At 39.7% G+C, this 16,899-nt stretch overlaps 1 protein-coding gene across 1 annotated transcript in view; it reads left to right on the top strand.

Annotated features, from left to right (window-relative positions):
* Nucleotides 1-16,899, top strand: part of LOC112058430 (GTPase-activating protein) — a 55,000-nt gene that overhangs the window by 18,703 nt on the left and 19,398 nt on the right. Inside the window, exons 3-6 of the mRNA XM_024099272.2 lie at nucleotides 13,809-14,610; nucleotides 15,022-15,137; nucleotides 15,663-15,855; nucleotides 16,290-16,438. Coding sequence (XP_023955040.2) covers nucleotides 13,809-14,610; nucleotides 15,022-15,137; nucleotides 15,663-15,855; nucleotides 16,290-16,438 — 1,260 coding nt within the window. The remainder of the gene's footprint in view (nucleotides 1-13,808; nucleotides 14,611-15,021; nucleotides 15,138-15,662; nucleotides 15,856-16,289; nucleotides 16,439-16,899) is intronic.

Genomic DNA, 16,899 nt, shown 5'->3' with positions numbered 1-16,899 from the left:
GCGCCTTCTACCTTAGGCTACATCTACACTTACCATCAAGCCAAATCGTGGTCAAGCGCGAGCTTATTTCTCATTAAAGAAAATCTTTTACCTACAGAAAGCTACATTATTATTTATTATCATCGAAAAGATATCAATATTGTTCCATTATCATGAAATTACTTTCTGACACATGTCCTTTTGGCTTTTCCCCTACATCAGAACCTTCTTTCTGCCTTAACGAAAATATGAAAGATAAATCCCCAAATCGGTTTAGCGCTTAGAAACATTTGGCGATTCATCCTACTTAATATTATAAACGTGAAAGTTTGTATGGATGTTTGGATGTTTGATACTCTTTAACGCCGCAAGTACTGAACCGATTTAGCTGAAATTTGGAATGGAAATAGATTTTACTCTGGATTAACATATTTTTTTATTATATAAACAAAATATTTAAACATATTAACTTTTCATCTTGAAAAAATCCATGGCTCCCGAGGGATTTGTTAAAAACTAAATTTCACGCGGACGGTTGTCAGGTTGGCAACCCTACTCACTAACACGTTAAATATAGGGAGTCAAACATAAATAGTGGGTCAAGGTTCACAACATTTGTGAATGGATGTAAAATTATACGGTAGGGAGCCGTTGAATTAAGAATAATTAAGAGTACGCTAGCATTCCAGCAATTTTGTTTGTGTGCGTGTTGTGGTATTTGGCACACTATTGTTTTCATTCTTCCTAAAATATATGTCATATGCAAATATGTCTGGCGGTCGTCCATAACCTCAATTGTTTATTAAATCCTCCTCACTGGGAGAATTTACACTAATCACTATACACAGGCACATAAGGCTTTACACCTTTGTCTCATCATAACGCAGCACGCGCAGGGTAACGCAGGTGTTCCCAGATGGAGTGTTGCTCTGTTATACGCGATAATTTAACATTTTTTATTTATTTATCAGTCATATAAACAAAATGGAAATATACCCAAGTTATTTTCTCGACATCTAAACACAACCAAGATTTTTAACCGACCTCAAAAAAAGTAGGAGGTGCTCAACGGTCCTTATCGTTTGTTACCTCATAACTTCGTAATTTATTGACTAATTTTGAAAATTCCTTTTTTGTTTGAAAGATTGTAATTCTAGATTGTCATGAAACTGAAATGGGACCACCATTTTATTTTCATGAAAATCGGTTTAGTATTTTTTTGTTAAAATATAAATAACTGAAATACGTGTTTGAAGTCGATTCCATTTTTATATCAAAAAGAAAAATAAAATTATTGTATGTATGTTTGTTCGGCATAATCTTTGGAAAGGCTGAGCCGATTTTAACGAGCCTTTACTGGAAGATAGAGAAGGTTATACTTTTATGCCGAAAAATACATAGTTCCCGCGGGATTCGGGAAAACTAAATTGTATATGTATAAACGAAGTTGCGGGCGGCAGCTAGTTTATTTATAAACTTGCCTATCAAATACGATAGGGCTGGTCCGCTAATAGAGAAAGTAGCTCTATAAGTTACTAGCCGAGGCCCCGCGGTTTCACACGCATAGTTGCCGTTCCCTTGAGAATAGGGGGATAAAAAATAGGCTGACACTCACAAATAACGTGGTTTTCCAGTTATAAAAAAAATTCAAAATCGGTTCCGTAAATCCAGAGATCCACAATGCCAAAACTTTAACCTCTTTACAATAATACACTGAATAAGATTAAAGTAATTTAGTTTTGTCTTTGAAAACCCGCTGCTGTTACAATTATAGCATGTTTTTCAAAATATATTTAAAAAATTAAATTTATTTCTTTTTAAGGCAACTACGGTTTTTAAAAATAATATTTTCTATTAGTATGTCCATATTATGAAAACCATTTCATCTGCTCGATAAAGCGGCTCACTCTTGCTTTCTTTGAATCTTGTATTTATAAATTTAACTGCTCGTACCACTGCACATCGGCCGTGCGTAATAACTTCCTCTCATATGCACTTAGCGATGCGTGCAAGTTGCAATGAATAGGCACTTAATTAAATATTCTTATATTACGACTACTATAACAAATTAAAATGGACCTGCGCAGTTGGTTATATTTTTCGGTAGGTGCAAAAAAATATTGATTGAAAAACTTTCTGCCATGCCTCGAGTACAGCTATGTAGATTCATCAATAACAACCCATATTCGGTTCACTGCTGAGCATAAATCTCCTCTAAAATTAGAGGGGTTAGGCTAATAGTCTACCACGCTAACCCAATGCGGATTGGCAGGCAGAGAAATTTCGATTAGTTAAAACTGTAAAACTGAAGGTCTGTAGCCCGACTTACATGTAATTAATATACTCTTACATATACCCATAAAATTTTCAAGCGCTTCTGAGCACGTCATCATCATCATCATTATCAGTCGATGTACGTCCACTGCTGGACACAGGCCTCTTGCATAATACGACATCCACCTAGTGGGGGGTCGACCATCACTGCGTTTTAAGGTGCGGGGTCGCCATTCCAGCACCTTCGGACCCCAACGTCCATCGGCTCTTTAAACTATGTGGCCTGCCTATTGCCACTTCAGCTTCGCGACGCGCTGAGTGAATAACTTTGGTTTGTCTGCGGATCTCCTTATTTCTGATTCGATCACGCAGAGAAACTCACCTAAGCATGTAAGATATGGGTCAAGCCAATAAAACAAAAAATATGTTTTTGGGATTTTTCTTACAAGAAAAATCTTAATAGCAGCCTGGAGTTGGGAAGTTGGCGGTGTTAGTATACCCCCGTGCTTTGGAGAGCACGTAAAGCCGTCGGTCCTGCGCCTGATCTCTCACCAGTCGTGTCGGTTTGCCGTCACGTCGGATTTCGAGAGTGAGGGAAGAGAGAGTGCACACACACTTGTGCACTATAATAATCTCCTGCGTACATGGTTAATCTCACCATGAGATTAGCCGCCGTGACTGAAAAGTCGGTCGGGAGCATATTATTACTATTGTAATGGAATCTATTGTTATAAGTTGGCCTCACAGGTCACAGATTATTGTAAGATACCGATATGACGACACATTTCAATAACCACTGCAGGAAACTGCGTCGGTGATAATATGCTAATTTCATAAATGTTCTTAGATATGTAAGTAGGTAGAACGTTGACCTATTGTTATGGTAATCTAAGTTTGCAATGTTCTTGCTTGTTTATTTAGTTTATGCTCACATACATTGAGTGACAGCGATAAAATATGTTTTTAACCGGCTACGACGAATGCAAAACAAAGGGTCATGATTTTAGCAGCATGTATATACGAATATGTATGTTTCTCCGTGGCGACTAAACTATTCATCCTTTTATTACTACCTAAAGCCCACCACCACCAGCATAGTTTCAGTTCGAACTCGTGAATAACATGTAATATGTGTCGTTTTCCACTTGTAAAAGAATTTTCGTAATTGGTCCAGTAGGAGCCTGTTCGTAACAAACAAACCTCTCTACAATACGGCCTCTGTGGCGCAGTGATGTGCGCGGTAGATTTATAAGTCGGAGGTCCTGGGTTCGATCCCTGGCTTGGCTTAGTTTTCTTTATTGGTCCTGATCTGGCTAGTGGGAGGCTTTGGCCGTGGCTAGTTACCACCCTACTGACAAAGACATTAAGCGTTTTGGTATGATGTTGTGTTGTACCTATTCCTAACAAGTTAGCCTGCTTTTAGCTAAGATTGCATCATCACTTACCATCAGGTGAGATTGTAGTCAAGGGATTTTTTAGAGAATATAAAATAAAAAAAATACTCTACTCTACTCCACCTCTCTATAATAGTCTACCTCTTTTATACGTCAAAACAAATGTAAACTAATAAATATTACTTTAGATTTGTTTTGACCTTAAAAATATAAATTAACCTAGTAACAACAATATGCGTTTAATTGAACTTAACTGAACCTTTCTTGTGGGAATACGGAAATTAAATATAGTCAATGTTACCCCCCCCATACTGTAGGTTTCTAAGTTTTAAAGATTATTTTAAATCGCTCCAGTTACATACAATATGTTACATACAAAAATACAAATCATTCCTCTTTATAACAGTGTAGATGACATGTAGTTAGTTTTACGCGAAAATACTAATAAAATTTTGCGATGGCCGGGGTAAAAAGAGAAGCGTGCGATAATTTAGGGATATCGAGGGTTGTACGAACGAACGTTAACTGAACCTTTCTTGTGGGAATACAGGAATAAAATATAGTCGATGTTCCTCCCTCATACTGTAGGTTTCTTTTCTTTAAATCGGTCCAGTAATTTATTTGTTACATACAAATATACAAATCATTCCTCTTTATAATAGTGTAGATGACGAGACTACATGTAGTTAATTTTACGCGAAAATACCCAGTTTTTGTCTGTTTTTGCGATGGCCGGGGTAAAAAGAGAAGCGTGTGATAATTTAGGGATATCGAGGGTTGTACTGGAGGGCGGAGCGGTGCGGCGCGCCACGTCCCGGATGCGTTTCCGGCGTGCGTGCGTCGGCGCGTTGCGGCGCTTCCGGTACACCCCTCGCGCCATTCAGTTTCGGGAATGAATGACAAATAACCCCGGACCGCGCGAACTTATACGTTCTAATACCTACTATATGCAGTGTTACCAACTCTCCAAAATATTTATCCCTGAAGTTTCTGTCAAAAACTCCTAAAATCGCCTTAATTATTGAGTTGTCCCCCTAAAAAATATATAAATTCATAATAATTTAGATTTAGAAATAATATGCTTTAATATGTTTCAAAAGTGTATATTTAATACAGACAAAATATTACGTCTTTATCTGAATAAATTTAACAATTTTTTTTATTCGATGAAAATTGCCGCCAGTTGCCTCATAGTGGTTGTAGAATAACGTATTATATGTCGTTAAAAGTCGCTAGGTCAAGAAAGAAATATTAAAATTATCATCAATTTAAAAATATTACATGAAAGTCAAGCAAGTTGTCTGTCTGTTGAGTAGTGACTGGATAGTCGATCATTTGAATGGCAGATTCTACGGACAGGAAACCGTTGTCCTCATGTTTTCCTAATCTCGTGCGGTAGAGCCCGTTACTAAGTAATGTTTATGATAATAGATTATGGAACAGTTGCATAATAGGGGGTTATTAAAACACGAGTGGATTTTAAAAAACGAACGAATTGAGTTTTATGATAGAAATACGATGTTTTTTTAAAGGAATATTAGCCATATCTTTTATAATATTACTAATATTCTCATTCCCCATCCAAGTAGACTGTGCTAGGGGTGGGTACGACAACAGACCAACGGGGCGAGGATCGAACCACCACCCCCCGGTGATGAGTCCAAGTGGTCTTATCGCTGAGCTAGTGATGCTAATAAAGTTATTTAAATACCGTTTCATACATAATCAAATAGTATCGACTTACAACAAATAATTTACTAAAAACTTGAAAATTACCTGAATGAAATCAAGTAAGACGCCAAAATTCAAAAATGCCCATGTTGTTGAATTTATGTTTTATTTTAAAAATCTCAATTAATTTTCAAGATATTTGCAGACGTCTCGGTAAAAAAAACATCAACACTTTCTTCCAAATCGAATAACACATTTGAGCTTATTCATATTTTTCCGAAATTCCTAAAAAATCTTGCCGAAGCACTTGTTAATTACGAGTAGATTAATAATAAGATAATCGCTAGCAACGTGACGTTTCTTGTATAGCTAGCTCATCTGTTGCATTCAACCAAATATCATTTTACAGTTTCATCAGCATCCTTACAAGAGATCTATTTCTAACAGCGGATATCCATTGCTTCGAGACAATGATGACTCATTCATCCATTTATCTATAACAACTACCGGTCCGCACCGTCCACGATCATAACACCAGCAATATCAGCCTACTAGCTGACGCCGCGCGGTTTCACTCGCGTGGTTCCCGTTCCTGTAGGAATACGGGGATAATATATAGCCTATAGCCTTCCTCGATAAATGGGCTATCGAACACTGAAAGAATTTTTCAAATCGGACCAGTAGTTCCTGAGATTAGTGCGTTCAATCAAACAACTCTTCAGCTTTATAATATTAGTATAGATAGTATAGATTATATCTAGTAGTCCCATCCTACTAATATTATAAACGCGAAAGTTAGTATGGGTGTTTGTTACTCATTAACGCCGCAACTCTGAACCTATTTGGCTGAAAATTGGTTCTATCAACGCATATTATGCAACTGTTCCATAATCTATTATCATAAACATTACTTAGTAACGGGCTCTACCGCACGAGATTAGGAAAACATGAGGACAACGGTTTCCTGTCCGTAGAATCTGCCATTCAAATGATCGACTATCCAGTCACTACTCAACAGACAGACAACTTGCTTGACTTTCATAAGAGTTTCCTTATTTTGCTTGGCTACTTCATTTGTTTTAAAAGAGGAACTTAATTTCCTGCCGACTTTTCGACTATACGGCCTAAATTAATACCTATTTCATCATCCTCATCATATCAGCCGATGGTCATTCACTGCAGGACATACGCGTTTTGGAGGAACTTCCTGGGCTGCCTGCATCCTGTGAAATCCCTGCGACTCGCTGAATTTCGTCAGTCTACTAGGTGGGGGGGTTCAACCAATGCTTCGCTTTATAGTACGTTGTCGCCATTCCAGCACCTTGGGACCCCAACGTCCATCGGCTCTTCGAACTATATGCCCCGCTCATTGCCACTTCAGCTTCGTTACTTGTTGAGCTATGTCGATGACTTTGGTTCTTCTGCGGATCTCCTCATTTCTGATTCAATCACGCAAAGATACTCCGAGCATCTCTTTCCCTCACCCTCTGTGTGACTCTAAGCCTTCTGATGAGGCCCATAGTTAGCGATCAAATCAAGTGTAATACCTACTTGACATATTTAAATTAAGGAATTCTGTAAATTGACAATTGATTACTATTTCTGTACATAACTTTGTAAACTTATTTTTGACAGACTAAGGGCATGAGTTCTTATATTATCCCTAAGATAAAATGAATAAGCGGCCAAGTGTGTGTCAGGTCACGCGCAGTGTAGGGTTCTGTAGATTAGATTAGCACTATAAAACCTTATAATCTACAAAAATAGGTCCGTGTGTAGAAAAAATTTAAAAACAAAAAACAACTTTATCAAATGATTGTTTATTGAAATTTTGACTAGATAAAACTAAAGATCTGTAACCCGCATAAGCGCACTGCAGACTTGACTGTGTGTGAATGGCGTTACTCCTTTTACTGACAGAGTATGTAGCTTGTTACACAATGTTTGTATTAGACAAATCATAGTGTTGTTAATTGACTGGGCGGAAGCGAGATAATGATTTGTGACCCGAAAGGTGACACAACCGAGGATATCGAAGGAAACGGCACATCACTCCGAGCGACTTAATGGGTTCTTTGTCTCGTGATACCTTATCAGCGACGACCACTCCTGCGAAGTTGATGCCTTGGTTTACTAGAGAGGTCCTACGAGTATATTCCATTCCCAGCTAAAATCAATTTGGGAATTTATATTTTCCAAATTGGTTCTGTTCTGCTCTGATGCTAAGTTTCGGCTGTGACTCGAAACATTACTCTTATAGCCAAGCTACTTAATTTGTTCGGTAGGTAGTGTAGTATTCATATAGCTTCTATACGAACGGCAATTTTCGGTTAACAATATCATCATCATCGTCATCATCTCAGCCAATGCACGTCCACTGCAAGATATAGGCCTTTTGTAGGGACTTCCGAACATCACGATCCTGAGCCGCCTGCATCCAGTGAATCCCTGCGACTCGCTTGATGTCGTCAGTTCACCTAGTAGGGGTTCGACCAACACCGCACTTTCTAGTGCGGGAACGCCATTCCAGCACCTTGGGACCTCAATTTCACGACTCGTTGAGCTATGTCGGTGATTTTGATTTATCTGCGGATCACCTCATTTCCAATTTGATCACTCCTAGCATAGCTCGTTCCATCGCCCGCTGTGTGACTCTGAGCCTTCTTCTTTGTACATGTGACACATTCTTTGTACATGGACCAACAAAACAATATCATGTAGCTACTTAAATGAAAGGTAATCGGTAAATAAATCATACTGCTTCTTAGTAATACAAAATCAGACTGCATAGTCACTTGAGATCAAGTGAGATCCAACTGTATTTGCATGTACTACTATCACTATACCTTAACTTTATTTTTACTCATATTGTTTTCATATGAGTAAAACACCTATTATACTCTTTCACCCTACATTTACGGCTTTTAACCATGTGGCATGTCGATTCTCTTTATACAAACGCTAACGCTTCGAAAACTTACAAAATGTATGGTAGTTACAGATCCGATCGACAATTTGATCACGTGAATAGTGAATGTCATTCTCATACATTTGTAATTTTCGTAGCGTTAGCGTTTGTAGAAAGAGAATCGACGTGCAACATTGTTACAGGCCCAGCACCGTTAGCCTATTTGTAAGTATTAGATAAGCGTTATGTTATACAAGGGTTATCGACTCGCTGTCGTATCCCAAGAGAGCGTGAGCGTTTTTGTGGGGGTGTTTGGTAAATGTATGTCTGTCTAACTTGTATCTAAGGTTGTTCTTCTATGTCAAGACAATGGATATGGATACTTCCCTCTGGTTGGTTGGTTCTCGATTTTGCGTTTTAAAGTAAAACATATTTTCAGATTCACATGGTTTAGGAATAACAACATGCTTACAAAACTTTGGACCAACTAGCGGACGCCCGCGACTTCGGCCGCGTGAAATTTATTTTTTCAAAAATCCCTCGGAAACCATGGATTTTTTCTGGGTTAAAAAGTAGCCTATGTGTTAATCCAGGCTATAATATATTTTAATACCGAATTTCAGCTAATTCGGTTCAGTAGTCGAGGCGTGAAACAGTAAAAAACATTAATATCATCAAAATCATCAGTTTTCGCAAATCTCCCGAAACCATGGATTTTTTTCGGGATAAAAAGTAGCCTATATATTAATCCGGAGTAAAATCTATTTCCATTGCAAATTTTAGCCAAATCGCTTCAGTAGTAGCGGCGTTAAAGAGTAACAAACGTCCAAACAAACATACATCCAAACATCCGAAACCGAAAGGGGTGTGGATTTTCATTCTCGTCCTAACAAGTTAGCCCGCTTCCATCTTATATTGCATCATCACTTACCTTAAGGCGAGATTGTAGTCAAGGGCTAACCTGTATAGAATTAAAAATAAATACACTAAACCTCGAAAAATAATGTGATCTCGTGTTACTAAAACCGTTTTGCGCTTACATAAAATCCGAGTTCACATAATATTTTACATTCAAATGGTATGCTTTACATGCCTAAGCCTCAACGGATCGGATGTGTAGGTCGCGCACTGCACCACGTCATACTTGTAACGAGAAGACAATCTTTGTGGATAACTTATTCATGCGTACTCTACATACATTACCTATAAACTCGTTACGTCATTAGGTCTACAGTTAATTATCAAGAATTTGTGATTTACGGACGAATCAATTAAGTATTACAATAATAATAATTAATGAATTGGATGCCGGGCTGATGAATAAGGAGTGAGCGGACGAAACCCTATATTTAACCGGGCACACTCAGTGTATGAAGTCATTTCCAGGAGCCGTTTCAACTTGAGAACGTCGTAAAAACCTAATAGACAAGGAGACGAACTTGTTCATTTAAAACATCTACGTCATCGTATACATCAGACTCAAATGTGAGATGTCTTAGATTTTAATTCTTCTCTTTACAACTTATTGTACGTTGTTTTTCACGTAGTTGTTGGGAAGGGAAACATTAATTATAGTGTTTATAAACACCGCTACGTAATATGTAGCTTATTATTATAACATTTTAATTTAAATCATACGAGTTAATTGATTCATATAAATCTATATTTAATCTGCGTTATTTTTAGCTTGTTCGACCGCAAAGCATAGGTATTATTTTATTTTAGTGGGTTTATTTTATTGCTTTATCCACAAGGAAAATATTAAATGAATTTAATTAAATTTGCGGGACGTTTTGATGTAGTAGTCATTACGTACAAAAACGACTACACACTATTGACTGTTTAGTGGTGGTCTCTTACACTAAAATCTCGTAGTGCATTAGCGGAAGCTTATAAGTGATAAATTGACGCCGGAACCTCGTGGCGCGTAAAATGATCATCGCGTCCAAACGAGCGACCGGCAGCCGGCAGTCGGCGGCTCTGAGTGCATTACTCTGCATTAATCAAACGGGATGAGTGCGAGTTGGTACGGCTACGTGGAATCCGTCCTATAGGATCATTGAGACCATGCGAAGGAGTGTAGGTGTGTCCTGTTTCAATTATCATCCAGGATGACGCGTTTAGGAATTATTTTAGGCAGCCGAGTGGCGCAGTGTGCAGTGACCCAGCTTTTTGTATTCGACGTGGGTACGGTTCCCACATCTGTAGGTGGAATCCATTCTATACGATTGATACCATGAGAAGGAGTATAGGTGTGTCCTGTTTCAATTATAATCCAGGATGACGCCTTTAGGAATTATTTTAGGCAGCCGAGTGGCGCAGTGGGCTGTGACCCAGCCTTCTGTATTCGACGTGGATTCGATTCCACCAACTAAAAATTAATTTTTCAGTGATAAGCATGGATGTTTTCCACTATGCTGTCTATTTATTTAAGCTAGGATTGGTGCCATTTTTGTCGTTATTACACTAGGTTTTGGTATAGAACATAGACTGGGTACTCTATGCCCCGTTACCAATGAGAATGGAACGGGGTCTTTACGCATGAAACTGCAGGGCACAGCTAGTCTATATTATTATCTTCTGTGTAGCAAGATACGTCGATGCGAGAATAACAATAGAATCGATATAAATTTTAATATATGTTGAAAATAAAAGATGTACCAGTTGATATCAAAGATATACTTGATCCGCTGACTCAAGGCATCTCAAACGAGAGCCTGCGAGAGCTACACATACTTCATTTTATAAAGGCTAAAAGATATCTAGCCGATGACCCTACCATAGGTGTACGTACGTACAAGTAATACAAGTAGTAAGTACGGTACCCAATTATGTTATTTGAACTGCGGTAACTTTGGAAGGTCAATGATTCTCTAACTTTGAGTAACTATAATATACACGAAAATAAAAATATAATACTTTAAAAAACTTAAAAACACGCTTCTATCTCGCACTAATTTTCGTATTCCTGACAGCAAACCCTTCCATTTGATATCCATATCATGGGGGTGGATTTCAAACAACCAGTCCGCCATTTCATTCATTTCAGTAGTCGAGGCCGCTATATTGGATTTGTAATGACGTTTCTTAGCTTGTCATCTATTGTCAATAGAACTCAGAGCGTGTGCAAAAGATTGGGAAATGGGTCAAATTAAGATTCCAAGATTTTCTTACATACATAGTTTACAAGTGAAGTTAATAGAAGCGTGTTAATTACCAAATAGCTATTGTTAGTGATTCTTAAGTCACGTGATTTGTATTCTATATTCAAAAATAATAAAAAGTATCTATGCTTTAAACTTGGACGGGTGAAGGTCCTTACCTTGAAAATCTGCTACCTTCTAAAGCCACCACAGTCCAAATTCCATTATTGGCATATCCTACTAATATTATAAACGCGAAAGTTTGTATGGATGTTTGGATGTTTTTTACTCTTTAACGCCTCTACTACTGAAAGGATTTGGCTGAAATTTGGAATGGAAATAGATTTTACTCTGGATTAACACATAGGCTACTTTTTATCTCGTAAAAATCCATGGTATTCCGAGATTTGCGAAAACTAATGATTTTGATGATATGAATGTTTGTTACTCTTTCACGCCTCGACTAGTGAACCGAATTAGCTGAAATTTGGTATTGAGATATATCATAGTCTGGATTAACACATAGTCTATTTTTTATCCCGGAAAAATCCATGGTTCCCGAGGGAAGCCGGACGAAGTCGCGGGCGTCCGCTAGTTTACTTATAATAGAAGCATAGGCTAGGCATAGTCTGGGTAACGCAGCTTATTCCAATCTGATGTGTGAAGATCTTACTCAACGTCAAACTGCCAACAGCGTGGTGATTGATTGTGATGAATAATCACGAACGTTCTCATCGTGTCATATGACACATGCTAATTACAACATCAAAAATAACACTCGTTGGACAAAGGATCCGTGCAAGGCATCGCTTTCATTACGTTTAGAAATGACTAAACGTCTTAGTTCTTTGGTAATAAAAATGCTTTGTAAGTAGGTGTATGATCTCAGACAACGCCCGCGATTTTATCCGCGTAGTTCCCGTTCCCGTGGGAATACGACGACAAAATATGACACTCAATTTTTTGTGTAAAATTTTTAAAACTGTAAGTCTAAAAATGATGGACTTTCCATACAAACTTTCAACCCCTACTTAAAAGTAAAATCTCAAATTGCGAAGTAATGTATAGAATTTGACCAGTTTTATTATAAGTATAGATATTGAATATATATATAGATTCAGACTCTGGCTAGTTTCGAAATTAGTTCCTGTTTCCGTAGGAATTCGGGGATAGAATTTAGCCTAAAAATAAGTCTTTGAGTTAAGGAAAGTTTGACACAACATTCAGCGACGGAATTATCCGTCGTAGAGTTTAGTCGGCGTTACCCTGTCGCTTGCTATGCAAAATTCAATTAAGCGTTTTGTGCGTGTCAATGGTAACTGCACAGCCGTTGTAAGTGATCAGTCGAACTCTACAGTTAAAACGTTTGTGTGTAGGTAAGACTGAAAACTGCGCAGAGTGCACAGCTGTTCCGACAGTCTAATCGAAATATCATTAGATAAAACTGAACGTGTGTAGCCTGCAGACACTCCTAAGGACATAATTTCGGCTGGTCTATCAAGGGCAATTGGAAAAACATTACGAGTCCCTGCACTAATAGTCTTTGCGCATAGATGTAATAAAAAGTCCAGATACCGTCACCTGAACTAAACAGTGACGCTCCCCAATGATGCCAGTTCGCTTATATACGTACTCGCCGACATGCACATATGAATACAGACCGCCACATACCTGGCAATACAATTCATATTCACACATAGATACTCGGCACCATTATGGTTATTCAGTTGTTTGACAGTGTGATACCGTCTGCCTATTTTATAAGTCTATGTCTTTGTGCATCAAAATTTCTGTTGTACGACAATAAAGGCGAGAGTTGAAACTTTCACCACGACGTGAACGATGGGAGCCCACGCACATTCGTGCCGCGATGATTATCATGTGCACTTCGAAGGGATTGACTACCATAATGATGCTCGCTTGCTTACTTTCCAATACATCCTTACATAGTAAGGTATTAGGTGTCATGCTGTATGTACCCATGATTTGTTTAAACATATCGTGCTTACTGCTTACAAATGCTCTAATATGTTCTCCACCCAATATGTCTAAGCAAATATTTAAAATTATGTAGCCACTTGCCACGTTGCCGATAAGAAATAATGGAACACCATTTCAATCTATTGAATCAAATAAGTCTGTAATTACTCATTCACATAGCCTATATGTTACTTAATTACCACCTCTATATTCCGGTGAAACCCACTATAATCGGTTAAACAGACAGATAAAATTTTCAAAAAAAGGTTTTAATCGTGTAAATAACTATAAAAGCACATGCGAAAACACAGTTACATATTATTTTGAATCTTCTATATAATCATAATTTAAATCACAGGCAGACAGTTTAATTGAATGTAGGTTTTCGTACATAATTTGTTTACTTTATTAGGATAACTTTGTGAATCTGTGGTATTCAATAAAAAAAATTTGTTACAGCCCATTTTTCGGCGAGGAATTCCAGTTCGAAGTACCACGTAGATTCAGATACCTATCCATATACGTGTTCGACCGTGATAAACATCTCAAACAAGATAAGGTGCTCGGCAAGGTTGCGATCAAACGCGAAGATTTGCAGCGATACAACAACAAAGACCACTGGTTCGCCTTGCGACCGGTGGACGCGGACTCTGAGGTCCAGGGCAAGGCATACATCGAGCTCACGCTGGAGGACTCGAGGAAACGATTGCGCATGGACCCCAAACCGCCCGATCCGGACCCGAATGCCGACAACAGCTCGTCGAAGACGAAAGCTAACAATCTCACCAGACTGTCAGAATATTGTAAGGAAAGTATGAGGTTCGGGACGAGCTCGAGTTCTACGAGCAAAAAGCTCAGTACGGTCGCGACGGAGCCAGCTTTGGCACTCTCGAGATCAGAGAGCCTCAAAGATCGCGCGCAGTGGGCGGTGAGGACAAAACCCCCGATGCACGCAATGTCAGAGTCTGACGCATCCCCCACACCCACCGCAGCCGACTACTGGTCGGACCCTGAGAGACATTGTGCGGCTCGCGTCGGCCCCGACACGATACGGTTAAGAGTTCTGGAATGTTCGGAACTCACCACGAAGAACGGCCAGTGTGATCCCTTCGCTCTCGTTACGTTGTTGTATTCGAACGGGCGGAGAGTCGAGAGACGTACAAAGCCTAGAAAGAAAACCGTCAACCCGCAGTTTGATGAGATTTTCTGCTTCGATCTCGTGATGGAAGCCGATCCGAAAGACAAGGACGGCTCACAAACGGTAAGTGTCTTGCTTTAACTTAGTCCAGTGTTTAACCTATGTGATTTCAGATTTTTGTGGTTCGAATCCTGGGTTTGGCTATTATTTACTTAGTTTTCTTTTTTCTAAGAAATTATCAGATGAGAATTCTCAGCTTGAGGTTGGAAGTTGGTGGTGTTACACCCCCGTGCCTCGCAGAACACGTTAAACGTGACGTCCCGGTCATAATTTATCTAATAATGGTCGTTAATGAATAACATTATCACCCTACGCCCGCCAACACGCGTTGGATCATTGGGTCTAAGGTCCATACCCCTTCTCCTATAAGGAGGTCCTGGCCCTGTAAGCTGAAAATGATGATGATAAGGTCTTGATTCTTGTGTCTATAAGAACGTTGTGCCACTTCAAAGTTAATGTACATGGTCATTGCAGGCAGGAGTAGCGTGCGAAGCGAGGGTCTCCGTTTGGCACGACGCAGCCACACCAGTATTTCTCGGCGAAGTTCGGTTGCAGTTACGGCAGCCTGCCCCTTCACCACTATGTGCATGGTAAGAAATCTCAATGAATTGTTATTCTCTAGGCATGGAACACCGACGTGAATCGAGTTGCAGGAGCTTATGGATTTTGGGGGCTCGAAACCATGGTGTTTAGAAGTCTACTCAAGAAGCCTATGTGAGGCTGACATCTCCAGACAGATACTCGTGAAGTTGATCGAAGTTAATCGAATATGATAGTGTAGAAACTAACTTCGCTTCGTTTTGTACAACTTTGCCTCGCCTCGTTCAACTTCCAATCGTTGTCGAATTTGCGTCTGAGTCAAAGGACTTGAAGCGATCCGAGATTCAAATCCGAAATCCGGCTGATTTCAAAACTTCGTCGAAGCGAGTATTGTATTTAAGGCTTGAGAACGATGATGCTGTTGTGATGTTATCTCTCGAAAATCTGCGCACGAATGGTGATGTCCTGTCGTGTGCAGGTACTTCCTGCGGTCGTTGGAAGTCCATACAAGAGATCTATGTCCCACAGTGGACTTTCATAGGCTGATGACGATGATGATGATGTTCCCTGTGCAGGTACTTTCTGAGATCACGCGCCGGCGGAGCGCTGTCGCGAGGCGCCACGCCGCCGGGCACGCGGCTATCAGCGGCGGGCAGCGCGGCGCTGGGATCGCTGAGGTTGCTGCTGCAGTACACCGTGGACCACGTTTTCCCGCTGCACCACTACACCGAGCTGGAGGAGCTGTTCTTGCGCAGCGTGCACCAGAAGGTGACTTGCCACTTCTTTACCATCGAACATGGGTTTTGTGACACACACGCGTTGACTTGTTCCAACAAATTCTCAGTAGCAGCAAAGAGTTAGAAAGATGCCGTTTCTCGAAGAGCACGATAAGCCGTCTGTCCTGGTCATCAGCTGATAATGATCCTATCCGAATCCAAATCTCCTCTCCTATGATTTGAATTGAAACTGGCACACTTCTGGATTTCATTTCGTTTCTGATGAATCCCATTTATAAAGACCATCAAAATATTATACCAAGTTATAATTGGACAGTTGAGGATCTGGAACCTTGCTACCTAAATATCTTCTTAACAAACTCTACTGGTGGCCATGGTAGGAGCGGGCTCTCAAACTTTCAGCCTTCATAAGTATGGCTCTCGCTTTTACAGAACGAATGAATCATATCGACATTTGTGTTGCAGCCAATAACGACGTCGGCAGTGTACATCCTGGGTGAGATAGTGTCGAGCAAGACGGACGCGGCGCAACCGCTGGTGAGACTGTTCACCCACCACGACCTCATCGTGCCCATCGTCAAGGAGCTCGCCAACGCCGAGATATCCGTACTGACGTGAGTTCATCTATTGGTTCATTTAATCGTTCGATCATTCACGTCAGCGGTACCTCCTGAGTGAAATACTGTGGAGCAAGACGGACGCGGCGCAACCGCTGGCGAGACTGTTCACGCACCACGACCTCATCATGCCCATCGTCAAGGAGCTCGCCAACGCCGAGATATCCGTGCTGACGTGAGTTCATCTATTGGTTCATTCAATCAATCATTCATTTATGTCAGTGGGTGAGATAGTGTCGTGACCTACTGGATTCTCTTGATCATATTGGATTCCGATCGATTTTAGTGCATTCCCACTTGTTTCAAAATCAGACAATCAAAAGAACACTTTACGTTAAAATCACTGAAAACCATTGGACGTCTGCTAGTACTTAGTAGTTTATAATTTGAAAGATATCTTACCTTTACCTTACTACGTACGTAATAATTTTCATTCAAGGAAAATAATATTCCATACA

This window comes from Bicyclus anynana, chromosome 4 (genome assembly GCF_947172395.1).
Source record: "Bicyclus anynana chromosome 4, ilBicAnyn1.1, whole genome shotgun sequence".
NCBI classification, from domain to species: domain Eukaryota; kingdom Metazoa; phylum Arthropoda; class Insecta; order Lepidoptera; family Nymphalidae; genus Bicyclus; species Bicyclus anynana.
This window is presented reverse-complemented; position numbering and strand designations above follow the sequence as displayed.